Source organism: Rhinoraja longicauda, chromosome 2 (genome assembly GCF_053455715.1).
Source record: "Rhinoraja longicauda isolate Sanriku21f chromosome 2, sRhiLon1.1, whole genome shotgun sequence".
NCBI lineage: Eukaryota > Metazoa > Chordata > Chondrichthyes > Rajiformes > Arhynchobatidae > Rhinoraja > Rhinoraja longicauda.
In genome coordinates this window covers 22,509,450-22,523,426 of record NC_135954.1, presented here as the reverse complement: position 1 = coordinate 22,523,426, position 13,977 = coordinate 22,509,450, and the positions used below count along the sequence as shown (strand labels likewise).

The 13,977-nt window shown below is 42.7% G+C and overlaps 1 protein-coding gene across 9 annotated transcripts in view; it reads right to left on the bottom strand.

Moving 5' to 3' along the window:
• The window catches only part of fhod3b (formin homology 2 domain containing 3b), a 561,621-nt gene that overhangs the window by 17,613 nt on the left and 530,031 nt on the right, over positions 1–13,977 (bottom strand). For 6 of the 9 annotated variants that reach the window (XM_078415815.1, XM_078415819.1, XM_078415826.1 and 3 more), the window contains one exon: positions 4,941–5,133. In XM_078415815.1, coding sequence (XP_078271941.1) covers positions 4,941–5,133 — 193 coding nt within the window. Of the gene's footprint in view, positions 1–4,940; positions 5,134–5,761; positions 5,911–13,977 lie in introns of those variants that run through there. The other 3 variants (XR_013548492.1, XR_013548493.1, XM_078415859.1) reach the window with 3 other exon arrangements.

Below are 13,977 nucleotides of genomic sequence, written 5' to 3'. Positions count from 1 at the left end.
GTGAAACCAGAAATATTCAGAACAGCTGTGATCAAAACCATCAATTTCATATCACAAACAATTGAATGACTACTGAAGACTAATCCACAAAACCTGCCCTAGCACTATCTATAGTGCATAATCAAGGACGAGTCACACCCCCTGTCACTCCCTCTTCTCCCCTCTCCCATCAGGCAAGAGGTACGGACGTTGTGAAAATGCTTACCTCCAGATTCAGAGACAGTTAATTCCCATATGTTATCAGGAAACTGAATCATCCTATCAATAACTGGAGAGTGGTCTGAGCTATCATCTACCTCACTGGAGCCACTCAGACTATCTTTACTGGACTTTATCTTGCACTAATCTTATTCCCTTGATCATGTATCTGTACACTGTGGATTGCTCGATTGTAATCATGTATAGTCTTTCCACCTACTGGTTAGCACGCAACAAAAGCTTTTCACTGTACACGTGACAATAAATTAAACTAAACTAATAAAGCCTCACATCCATGGTGTGCAGTTCTAAGGAAAAGCCATCAACATGAAACATTAACTATCTTGCCTACTGAGTACTCATTTGCTGCCTGTAATCCAAATACTTTTCAATAGATGTTTGCTACATTATCACCAAGTCTTGATATTTTGTTTTGTAAGTCTTGTTGTTAAATAATAGACAATATTTTAAGTTAACCTGCTTGGCAAAAAATCTAGATGGTGTTTGAAGGAAACAGTTAAACTAAATCCAGCTTATTTGAGGCAGCTTTAGTTTAGTTTAGAGATACAACGCGGAAACAGGCCGTTTCGGCCCACCGGGTCCCCGTCGACCAGCGATCCCCGCACATTAACACTATCCTATACACACTAGGGACAATTTTTACATTTACCAAGCCAATTAACCTACATACCTGTAAGTCTGTGGAGTGTGGGAGGAAACCGAAGAACTCGGAGAAAACCCACGCAGGTTACGGGGAGAACGTACAAACTCCGTGCAGACAGCACCCGTAGTCGGAATCGAACCCAGACCTCCGGCGCTGCATTCATTGTAAGGCAGCAACTCTACCGCTGTTCCACCATGCCGCCTCTTGGCTTAGTCGCAGTATTTTTACCCACACCGGCCAACATGTCCCAGCTACACTAGTCGCACCTGCCTGCACTTGCTCCATATCCCTCCAAACTTGTCCTATCCATGTACCCGTCTAACTGCTTCTTAAATGTTGGGATAGTCTCAGCCTCAACTACCTTCTCTGGCAGCTTGTTCCATACACCCACCACCTATTGTGTGAAAAAGTTACCCCTCAGATTCCTATTAAAAAAGTGTAGCTGGGACATGTGTGGGCCAGTTCAGCCGAAGGGCCTGTCTCCACACTGTATGACTATCTACGACAATTAAAAGAACAGAGGAGAGCTCCTGCTGCCATAACTAACATTTACTGCTCAACTGAAAAAAAAGTAGATTTCCTGGTCGTTTACTCATTGTTTTTTTGCGGAGCCTTTGTGTGCAAGTTGACAGCTAGATCAGAACATTAAGTCGGCTTCAAACAAATTAATCAAATTTAAAACACTGACATTTAAAATGATTAATGAAACTAATCTCATCCATATTATTTCTCCCTTTATTTAAATGTCTTTTGGATGAGATATAAATCCAAGGCTCCACTCGCCTCTTCACATGGTTGTAAGGAGTATACGTGGAGCAGGAGAATATTCCCAGTAGCCTGATCAACTTTTGGCCATCAATGCAACTTAACTGTATTGGAAGGAACTGCAGAAGCTGGTTTACATTGAAGGTGGGCACAAAATGCTGGAATAACTCAGTAGAGCATAGTAACAGAGAAAATAGGTGCAGGAGGAGGCAATTCAGCCCTTCGAGCCAGCACCGCCATTCATTGTGATCATGGCTGATCATCCACAATCAGTAACCTGTGCCCAACTTCTCCCCATACCCCTTGATTCCACTAGCCCTCAGAGCTCTATCTAACTCTCGCTTAAATCCATCCAGTGATTTGGCCTCCACTGCCCTCTGTGGCAGAGAAATCCACAAATTCGCAACTCTCTGGGTGAAAAAGTTCCTTCTCACCGCAGTTTTAAATGACCTCCCAGGGATCAATCTCGTGAACCTACGCTGCACTGCCTCAATGTCCTTCCTCAAATTAGGAGACCAAAACTGTACACAATACTCCAGACGTGGTCTTACCGGGGCCCTATACAACTACAGAAGAACCTCTTTACTGCTATACTGAAATCGTCTCGTTATGAAGGCAAATCCTCTCGTTTTGAAGGCCGCATCTCTGGAGAGAAGGAATGGGTGACGTTTCCTTCTCTCCAAAGATGCTGCCTGTCACACTGAGTTACTTCAATACAACTGATCATTTTAACTATTGCTCATTGAAGGTTGTTTTTTGGACTGGAGGCTGTGGCTAGTGGTGTTGCTCAGTGTTTGGTGTTTGCTGTTTGTCATCAATATCAATGATTTGGATGAGAATGTACAAGAAATAATTACTAACTTTGCAGATGACACCAAATGGGTGGCATAGTAGATAGTGAAGATGGTTGTCAAAAATTGCAGCAGGATCTTGATCGGTTGGGCAGGTGGGCTGAAGAATGGTTGACGAAGAATTATGAGGTGTTTCATTTTGGGCAGCCTAACCAAGGCAGGACCTGCAAAGTGAATGGCAGGGCTCTGGGGTGTTGTGGAGCAGAGGGATCTAGGAGTGCATGTGCACAGTTCCTTCAAAGTGGCCTAACAGGCGGTCAAGAAGGCTTTCGGCACATTGGGCTTTATCAATCAAGTATTGAGCATAGAAGTTGGGAGGTCATTTTACAGTTGTACATTGGTGAGGCTACATTTAGAGTATTGTGTTCAGTTTTGGCCACCCTGTTATTGGAAATAAGTTCTTAAGCCGGAAAGGGTGCAGGGAAGAATTACGAGGATGTTGCCAGGACTTGAGGACCTGAGCTGCAGGGAGAGGTTGAGCAGGCTAGGACTTTATCTGGTTGAGGGGTGATCTTTTACCCAGAGTTGGGGAATCAAGAACAAAAGGACATAGGTTTGATGTGAGGGGGTGGGCGGATTTAACAGGAACCGAAGGGCAGCTTTCCTTTTTACACACAGAGTGGTAGGTATAGGGAAGAAGCAGCCTCAGGAGGTAGTTATAATCATCCAATGTAATTAAGGAGATGCAGTCTTTTATGGACGACCAATACCTCCATATATCTTCAGAGAATCTGGAGCACTATTTCTGACACTGAGCTAATCCTAGAAAACTTTTGCTAGAAGAACAACTGGTAGGTAGTTTAGCTCTGTATTAGTGATTCATGAAAGTGAACATCTGGTTCTCAAGATACAGTGCACATTGAGAGAGAAGTTGGGCAAAGCACCATCATCTTCGAAGATGACTATCAACAAATATTGAGAAAAATAATCTTTTAGCTTTAACTCTTAAAATATTGACCTAAAAAAAGCTTTTAACTGTAAAATTAATATTTTCCAAAATGGATTTGGATAATGCACTACTCTGGTTGGTCCCTTTGGGATTAATTGTTCTTTTTTGGGGTGATTTATGTACGTTATCTCTCACATTGTACCTAGGAGGAGACCTAGTATTGCAGTGTTCAGTGGCGGTAAGCAAAACAAATTAGAATTGGGATCTTTTCAAAAGCTAATGTTGAGCCAAAAGAGCGAGGTCATCCTGCCACTTCATAAATCATCGGTGCACCTCTACTTAAAATGCACTGCATGATTCACAAGAAAACAATATTCCAGCTATTAAAAGAAGAGAGCGACTCAGAGGATAGAGGGTAGATACAAAGTGCTGGAGTAACTCAGTCGATCAGGCAGCATCTCTGGACAAAAAGGATGGACGATGCTGAAGAAGGGTCCTGACCCATCCCTTTTCTCCAGAGATGCTGCCTGAGCTACTGAGTTACTCCAGCATTTTGTGTCTATCTTCAGTTCATACTAGCATCTGCAGTTCCTTTCCACGCTCATAGGATTGAGGCATTTGATTGTAAAAAGCAGTTATGTGAATTAACTATATTTACTTCAGTGCCATCGGGCAGACAGACAGAGGTAGATCGAAGGGAATTCCATAGCTCACTTATCCCAACATTTATGTTACCGGTAGCTCCACTGCCTCTCAGTGCCAGAAACTTGGGTTTGACCCTGATTCCCGGTACTGTCCGTGTGGAGTTTGCACATTCTCCCTGTGACCACTTGGGTTTCATCTGGGCTCTCCGGTTTCCTCCCACGTCCCAAAACCTGTCTGTTTGCAGGTTGATTTGCCTCTGTAAATCGTCCTTAGTGTGTAGGGAGTGAATGAGAAAGTGGGAAAACGTAGAACGAGTGTGAAGGGATGATGGTCAGTGTGGGCTCAGTGGGCTGATGGGCCTGCTTCTATGTTGAATGTTTAAACTAAACTAAATATAAAATATAAAATATAAAAATATAATCTAAAAAAAAGCAAAAATATTTATTTAAACATCATCCTTTTTCTATTTTAATTGCAGGGTTGCATTGATCCCCACTTTGGTATCATCCACAGAGTCATCCAGACTCTGTTTTCCAATCCTGGCCATCCTGCAACCCCAGAAAGAATTGAAAACAATCTTAGATTTTTCCTAATCTGGAACGATGATTGTTTTGCATCTGACTAGCGGCGGGATTGGTGAAAGGCGAGGATACCTTGCCAGCAACTGTCACTCCATCCAGCCTCGCCACTCCATCAGAGATTCTCCCTGCGACAACACTTTGGTTAAAGATCCTGAGGGCGGCAGATCATTCAAGTTCAAGTAGCCCTTTGTTCTAAGGTGAAGACGCTTTGCAAAACTGAATAATGCATTCACAGAAACCAATAGATAGCACGGAACCACAGTGATGAAAATCTACAGCTCTGACAAAGTGAATATTTGTGGATCTGCATCACAACCGCTGGCAACACAAATCATGATCTTACTTACATCTGTAATCATTTTGCCTCTGGTCTTGTTTCTCTCTCTGTGATTGGCCCGTTTCTGCTTTTGCTGAAGCACCCGCTCCCTGGTGGTTCGATATTCGAGAGCGAACTCGCTGATAATCTTACAGAACTTGAGGATGTTCACGTCCCTGATTGCATGCGTGGGGTGTCCCATGAACAGCAGAAACGCATGGAATCTAGAGGACAAAGGAGAAGCTCAGAAGCTGCATGGTGTAACTGTTCATTCCATTGCACTTGTGAATACATGACCGCTGGAGCAAACTGTGCATGCAGGACAGTTAACTACACGTTTTACATGATGAACAGTGAGCGTCGTAAACATTTAATGGGATGTTGTTAAGAACAGCATTCCTTACAGAATCATTTCTACAAACAGTGTCTCAACATATACCAAGGTTGTAGAGATGAGTTATATTCAGATGCTCTTGGAAAATGAAATGATTTCACCTGTCATGGATTTGACGGAACAGGTTCCAGATAACACAGCTAACCTTGCTTATCTGATAGACTGACAGATTTTAGTTCTGATTTTTTGTCTTGCTAATCCAGAACTCGAGACACTAGTCCATGCATGTGGCCTTTAGTGTTTAACTGACTACTATTACCTTTATGTAGAATAAAGCAAATATCACAGCTGTGGGGTATTGTTGAAATGAACAAGATATGGAACAGGTACAGGCCCAATTACTTTGACATAGTCACTTTAAATATTCAGTCAAATAATAAACAAATGGAGACTTCAAACACATATGACACAACTTAGGGGATGATTTTGGAAAAAAATAAATGCTCAACTGCACCTACGATGTATGCTTTGGTCCAAGTTTGCACAGTGCTTTTTTGGCACACATCAGGAGATTCTATAACTTCTGCATCCTGCTGGATTATTCAAGATAAAGTTATTAGATGACTCCACCATTCCAACTAGTTTTAGGGAAACCATATACAGGCACCTGAGGAAATTTTAGACATCGAAAATAATCATAACATCCCCTAACGCCAGGCCATAGGAAAGCACAACTGCAAAAGAGTAAAAGTTAATTTTCAAGAATGCAAAAACCGCAAAGCTGTCCCCATGAGGTGGTGAATCTCAAGGAAGCTCCCACTCATTCTTCATTCAGTGAAAAGTCAAGCACTTTTGTAGACCTTTTCATTTCTTCAGAATACACCCAAATGCTTCACGCTAATGATGTGGTTATGGACTGTAGCCAGTATTGTAACGTAGGAAACACAGCAGCCAATTTTTGTGCAGAAAGCTAACATAAACATCACAAGGATAATCATAATCATACTTTATTAGCCAAGTATGTTTTGCAACATACGAGGAATTTGATTTACGGTCATACCAATAAAAAGCAACAAAACACACAAAATACAAATTGTCCATGATTTTAGTAATCTTTATCCACTTTCTGCTAACTCATCATCAGCAATGAAAAATTTGGCATAGAACAATCTTAATGATAAGTGTAAAACCCATCATAATAAGGCTTTTCCCTTAGCATGTCTGTTATAGATTGTGGTCTGGACATCAGACATATTCCCAATCCCCACACTATCTTCCCTTCTCCATGTGCTGTTGCATTGTGACATTCTTTCCATCTCTTCACAAATATTCTGTTGGAAGGAGTAGGCTGGTGAACCTATTAAGCTATTTAATTTCACATCAATATGGAGTTGATCGTGATTAGATTAATTAATTAAGTATTTTTTCTGTCTACGCTTATTCAAAGTAAAGGGTACATTAATTCTCTAAAGGTTTCCTGGATTGAAAAGAACCCCTAAAAATCTCCTAAACCGAACATGCCAATCCCTTTGTCTCTCTGCTTAAAAACCTGATTACACTCAATTTTTTTAAAAGTCCTTGACATTATGCTTTCTCCTGTCAAAACCAAAATTCTTCAATAACTCAATGAGTTAGGCAGCATCTATGGAGGGGATGGACAGATGGTGTTTTGGGTTGGGACCCTTCTTCAGACTGAAACATCACTTGTCCATTCACTCCACAGATGCTGAATTGAACCTGTTGAGTTGAACCAGCCTTTTGCTGTTTGCTCAAGATTTCAGCATTTGCAGTTTCTTGTGTCTCCATTTTCTGCATCTTCCTGAATGACTCTCCCTCTCGTTCTCGGAGGTGGAATCAAAGGACTCTCCAACACATTGAACGTGAGATGTTTGTAAATCATCTGGACAAACTAATGGATTTTTATATTAAGGTTGAGGAGTAAATAACTCATACTTCACATATTTTCCAACTCTTGACCTGAAAAGCTTTAACATTTGGCTGGCCCACTCAGTTTCTTGGCAGGGAAGACTATTTTGACTAAAGATGTCACTTCTTTCAATCTGATTAGTTGCAGTACATGGTGCCATGGAGGAATTTAAAGAACAGGAGGTCATTCAGTCTATTGTGTCTGTGCTAGTTGAGAAAGAACAATATAATTAATTATTTATCTATTTATTCAATTCTCTATGTTTTAGAAATCCCTGTAAAGCGTCTTTGAGTGTTTGAAAAGCGCTATATAAATGTAATGCATTATTATTATTATTATTATAATTGGATTTGCTAGCACTGATTGTGTCATTGCCCTTCCAAGGTACATTCACAGTGGTTGAATGGGATGATGGTTTTTACCTCTACCACCTCTGACGAAGGCTGTTCCTAACTAAGGCTCTTCGGATGAAACATGTTTCTCCATTTCCATCAATTACTTAAAGCCTATGCCCCTTGGTTTTTGATCTGCCTGCTTGGGCAAAATGGATTCTTCCTCATTACTCTCTCTATGCCCCTCTTCAGAACTTAATTGAGTTGAATAACTTCATCCTGTATAACTCAACTGAATTCTGAAGAAAATCGCCTGAACTTACCAAATGTTTCCTCATGTCTACAAGTTTCCAGTCACGACAACTTGTAGGTAAATCTCCTTTGTGTCCCCTCCAGTGTAATCACATTTCTCCTCAATTGCAATGAAAAGAACAGCATACAAGTGGCGGCTCAACTCGTGTTCATAGAGTCATAGAGTCCTACAGCACAGAAAGAGGCCCTTCGGCCCATCGTGTCCGCGCCGCCCGTTACCAAACACAGTCTAATTTTAATCCCATTTTCCCGCATTTGGACCGTAGCCCTGAATGTTGTAGCATTTCAAGTGCCCATCCAAATGCCTCTTAAACGCTGTGAGTGTTCCCGCCTCCACCACCACCCCAGGCAGTGAGTTCCAGACTCCAACCACCCTCTGGGTAAAAAAGTTATTTCTCACATCCCCCCAAAACCTCCTTCCCCTTACCCTGTATCTATGTCCCCTCGTTGTTGAACCTTCCACCAGTGGAAGAAGTTCCCCGCCATCTACCTTATCTATGCCCCTCATGATCTTTTACACCTCGATCATGTCCCCTCTCAGCCTTCTCTTCTCCAGGGAAAACAACCCCAGTCTGCTCAGTCACTCCTCATAGCCGAGGCCCTTCATCCCTGGCAGCATCCTGGTGAATCTCCTCTGCACCCTCTCCAAAGCTATCACATCCTTTCTATACTATTCTAGCACAACCACCCTGTTTTTACATTCTATGCTTCAAAGTAAAAAGGAATGATTCCCATATGTCATTTTAATCAGCTATCTATTTGTCCTGCTACTTTAAGGATCTGCGGATATGAACAAACAGGTCTCTCTTCTGCCCTTTCTGTGTCCTACTTCTTATCAAACATTTCTTTGAGTAGGAAGGAACTGCAGATGCTGGTTAAACCAAAGATAGACACAAAAAGCTGAAGTAACTCAGCGGGTCAGGCAGCATCTGTGGAGAGAAAGAGTAGGTGACGTCACCTATTCCTTTTCTCCAGAGATGCTGCCTGATTCCCTGGAATTACTCCAGTTTTTTGTGTCTACCGTATATTTCTTTCCCTTGTTGCACCTTTGCAAATGGAGCCTACTCAGTGGAATGTGGTGTACTCAATGTAGAGACATTCAGATCTGAACTAGTTCCATGCAAAAATGTCATGTGTCATGTGCCTTACTTAAAAATATTTTGAGACTTCCACATGGAACTGCAGGTGCTGGTTTACAATAAAATGCACAGAGTGCTGGAGCAATTCAGAGTGGAGAAGGGACTCAACTTAAAACATTTCCTTTCCATGTCTTCCAGAGATGCCACCTGCCCTATTGAGTCATTCAATTAAATACTTTATTGTCACATGTGACAAGTCTCAGTGAAATTCTTTGCTTGCATACCTTGCCAAAGTATGCAAATAGTCACCCATAAAGGGAGCTTACAAATTTACAAATCCCCCTCCCCTTCCTGAGCCAGTTCCCCCTTTGTTCTTCCCCCCCTCCTCCCTCCCTCACGGAAGTCCCCCCACGCCGGGTCCACCATTGTCCAGTGTTCTTGGCAGAGTTCTTGGAGAGTTACTCCAGCACTCTGTTCTTGTGAGACTTGTGAGACTTTTGCTGGTCAGTTTATGACCCCCAAGCAAAGCATCAGTATTATGGTGGTAAAGCTACTGAACCCACTGTAATGCCGCCACTGCCTCGAAAATGCCAATCTAGACAACTTAAAATCAACCCAAATAAGGCATCTGACGAAAATACACTTTGCTGAAATTTGTCTGCTTTATCCCCCAAATCCTTTATTTGGAAATATGGTCAAAACCCCCCTGAAAACAGACTATTACTGACCCATTACTGTAGGTAAATCTCCTTTGTGTCCCCTCCAGTGTAATCACATTTCTCCTCAATTGCAATGAAAAGAACAGCATACAAGTGGTGGCTCAACTCGTGTTCATAGAGTCATAGAGTCCTACAGCACAGAAAGAGGCCCTTCGGCCCATCGTGTCCGCGCCGCCCGTTACCAAACACAGTCTAATTTTAATCCCATTTTCCCGCATTTGGACCGTAGCCCTGAATGTTGTAGCATTTCAAGTGCCCATCCAAATGCCTCTTAAACGCTGTGAGTGTTCCCGCCTCCACCACCACCCCAGGCAGTGAGTTCCAGACTCCAACCACCCTCTGGGTAAAAAAGTTATTTCTCACATCCCCCCAAAACCTCCTTCCCCTTACCCTGTATCTATGTCCCCTCGTTGTTGAACCTTCCACCAGTGGAAGAAGTTCCCCGCCATCTACCTTATCTATGCCCCTCATGATCTTTTACACCTCGATCATGTCCCCTCTCAGCCTTCTCTTCTCCAGGGAAAACAACCCCAGTCTGCTCAGTCACTCCTCATAGCCGAGGCCCTTCATCCCTGGCAGCATCCTGGTGAATCTCCTCTGCACCCTCTCCAAAGCTATCACATCCTTTCTATACTATTCTAGCACAACCACCCTGTTTTTACATTCTATGCTTCAAAGTAAAAAGGAATGATTCCCATATGTCATTTTAATCAGCTATCTATTTGTCCTGCTACTTTAAGGATCTGCGGATATGAACAAACAGGTCTCTCTTCTGCCCTTTCTGTGTCCTACTTCTTATCAAACATTTCTTTGAGTAGGAAGGAACTGCAGATGCTGGTTAAACCAAAGATAGACACAAAAAGCTGAAGTAACTCAGCGGGTCAGGCAGCATCTGTGGAGAGAAAGAGTAGGTGACGTCACCTATTCCTTTTCTCCAGAGATGCTGCCTGATTCCCTGGAATTACTCCAGTTTTTTGTGTCTACCGTATATTTCTTTCCCTTGTTGCACCTTTGCAAATGGAGCCTACTCAGTGGAATGTGGTGTACTCAATGTAGAGACATTCAGATCTGAACTAGTTCCATGCAAAAATGTCATGTGTCATGTGCCTTACTTAAAAATATTTTGAGACTTCCACATGGAACTGCAGGTGCTGGTTTACAATAAAATGCACAGAGTGCTGGAGCAATTCAGAGTGGAGAAGGGACTCAACTTAAAACATTTCCTTTCCATGTCTTCCAGAGATGCCACCTGCCCTATTGAGTCATTCAATTAAATACTTTATTGTCACATGTGACAAGTCTCAGTGAAATTCTTTGCTTGCATACCTTGCCAAAGTATGCAAATAGTCACCCATAAAGGGAGCTTACAAATTTACAAATCCCCCTCCCCTTCCTGAGCCAGTTCCCCCTTTGTTCTTCCCCCCCTCCTCCCTCCCTCACGGAAGTCCCCCCACGCCGGGTCCACCATTGTCCAGTGTTCTTGGCAGAGTTCTTGGAGAGTTACTCCAGCACTCTGTTCTTGTGAGACTTGTGAGACTTTTGCTGGTCAGTTTATGACCCCCAAGCAAAGCATCAGTATTATGGTGGTAAAGCTACTGAACCCACTGTAATGCCGCCACTGCCTCGAAAATGCCAATCTAGACAACTTAAAATCAACCCAAATAAGGCATCTGACGAAAATACACTTTGCTGAAATTTGTCTGCTTTATCCCCCAAATCCTTTATTTGGAAATATGGTCAAAACCCCCCTGAAAACAGACTATTACTGACCCATTTATGCCCCTCTTCTCCTTCCAGACACAGCCATGAGCAAAACATCTCTTTTGAGCAGCACTTTGTATACACCCAGAACCCTGGGGACCAATACAGCTGGCAGACAAGTTAATGTGCATCTAATTTCCGTGCTTTTCAAATAAGCTTCGAAGATGCTGGAAGTAATTAACAAAAATAAACTATGACATAGCATTATAAAGAACTTTCTAACATAATTTTGCATTTGTTTGCTTGTTCTTTTTATGTTACTGAATTATTCACGTCACAGTGTGAGCAGTGGCGAATATAGGTATTATTCTTGCTGTTGAGGGCATGCAGCGTAGGTTTACTAGGTTAATTAGAATATAATAGAATAGAATAGAATAGACAATAGGTGCAGGAGTAGGCCATTCAGCCCTTCGAGCCAGCACCGCCATTCAATGCGATCATGGCTGATCACTCTCAATCAGTACCCCGTTCCTGCCTTCTCCCCATACCCCCTCACTCCGCTATCCTTAAGAGCTCTATTCGGCTCTCTCTTGAAAGCATCCAACGAAGTGACCTCCACTGCCTTCTGCGGCAGAGAATTCCACACCTTCACCACTCTCTGACTGAAAAAGTTCTTCCTCATCTCCGTTCTAAATGGCCTACCCCTTATTCTTAAACTGTGGCCCCGGAATGGCGGGACTGCCATATGTTGAAAGACTGGAGCGGCTAGGCTTGTATACAATGGAATTTAGAAGGATGAGAGGGGATCTTATCGAAACATATAAGATTATTAAGGGGTTGGACACGTTAGAGGCAGGAAACATGTTCCCAATGTTGGGAGAGTCCAGAACCAGGGGCCACAGTTTAAGAATAAGGGGTAGGCCATTTAGAACGGAGATGAGGAAAACCTTTTTCAGTCAGAGTTGTACATCTGTGGAATTCACTGCCACAGAAGGCAGTGGAGGCCAATTCTCTGAATGCATTCAAGAGAGAGCTAGATAGAGCTCTTAAGGATAGCGGAGTCTGGGGGTATGGGGAGAAGGCAGGAACAGGTTACTGATTGAGAATGATCAGCCATGATCACATTGAATGGTGGTGCTGGCCCGAAGGGCCGAATGGCCTACTCCTGCACCTATTGTTTATTGTCTATAGGTGGTAAATGATGATGATACTTTATTGCCAAGTACCCAGGTGCATGGCTAGGTTACAAGGTTACAAAATGTAGTCAACCCTTCCATGTTCACCGACCCCCCCCCCCCCCCACCCACCCGGGTCTCCTCTTAGTTCTCGGCAGTCCCCCCACATCGGGTCCCCCTTTGTTCTCGGTAAATATGACTGAGCCTGTTATTGGGAGGCAAATTCTCCAAGTTCCTGCTATACCATCAATATGAACCATTTCTTGATTTGCACCTCAGGGTAGTTCTCTCGTTTCAGAGTACAAATGTTGAGGATTTTAAGTTCCATTCAAGACATTTCAATAGACAATAGACAATAGAAAATAGGTGCAGGAGAAGGCCATTCGGCCCTTCGAGCCAGCACCGCCATTCAATGTGATCATGGCTGATCATTCTCAATCAGTACCCCGTTCCTGCCTTCTCCCCATACTCCCTGACTCCGCTATCCTTAAGGATTTCAATACCGAGGCAGTGCTACATATTGGCAAAATGTTCATCAGAGCCTCCTTCTTCAGCTGACATTAAAATTCCACAACAGCACTACTTTGCAGAGCAAGGGATGCCTGCTAACCCCTCATCCACTGACCAATAGCTAAAACATAGAGACACAAGGAACTACAGATGCTGGAACCTTGAGCAAAACAAAGTGCTGGAGGAACTCAACAGGTCAGGCAGCATCTATGAGGGCGAATGGACAGGTGACATAAAGAGTCTGAAGAAGGGTCTCGACCCACAACGCCACCCATTCCTTCCAATCCAGAAATGCTGCCTGTCCTGCTGAGTTACTCAAGCATTTTGTGTCTATCTTCGGTGACATTTCAAGCTGGAACCCTTCTTCAAACTGAAACAAGATGATCGAAAACAAGTTGATCTAAAGCACAACGATCTGGGCAATCATCTCACTGCTGTTTGTGGAAGGAACCCCGCTGTCTGCTCATTGCCTGCAGTGTTTTCAGCATTACAATAGCAACAAAAAAATGTTTCATTAGCTGCAAATTGTTTTTGGGTGACATACAAGATGCAATAGAAATCATTTATAAGGAACATGTCAGTAAATAAGAACACATGGTGCACTGGAGAAATCTGCAATGGGACAGAACTGGAAGAAAATTTGAGGGGGTAGAAGAGGAATAAAATTTTACAACCTTAGATTTCCAGTGCAAATTGTAAATCCAAGCATGCAGTGTGTACAATTGCATGACACGATAACTTCAAAACTGTAAAATGTATGCACCTGCACTTCCAAATTTTACGGCTGACTCACTAGACTTCCATTGGGAGCATATTAATTTTGAACACATTCTGGCACAGTAATGATGGATATTTTAATATAGCAGGTGGATAACCTGTTGCAAACCATTTCTAAAGCCATTTTTAGTTAAGTGTTTAAAGAACTGGTGTCGGAAAGAAATGCAGATGCTGGTTTAAATCAAAGGTAGACACAAAATGC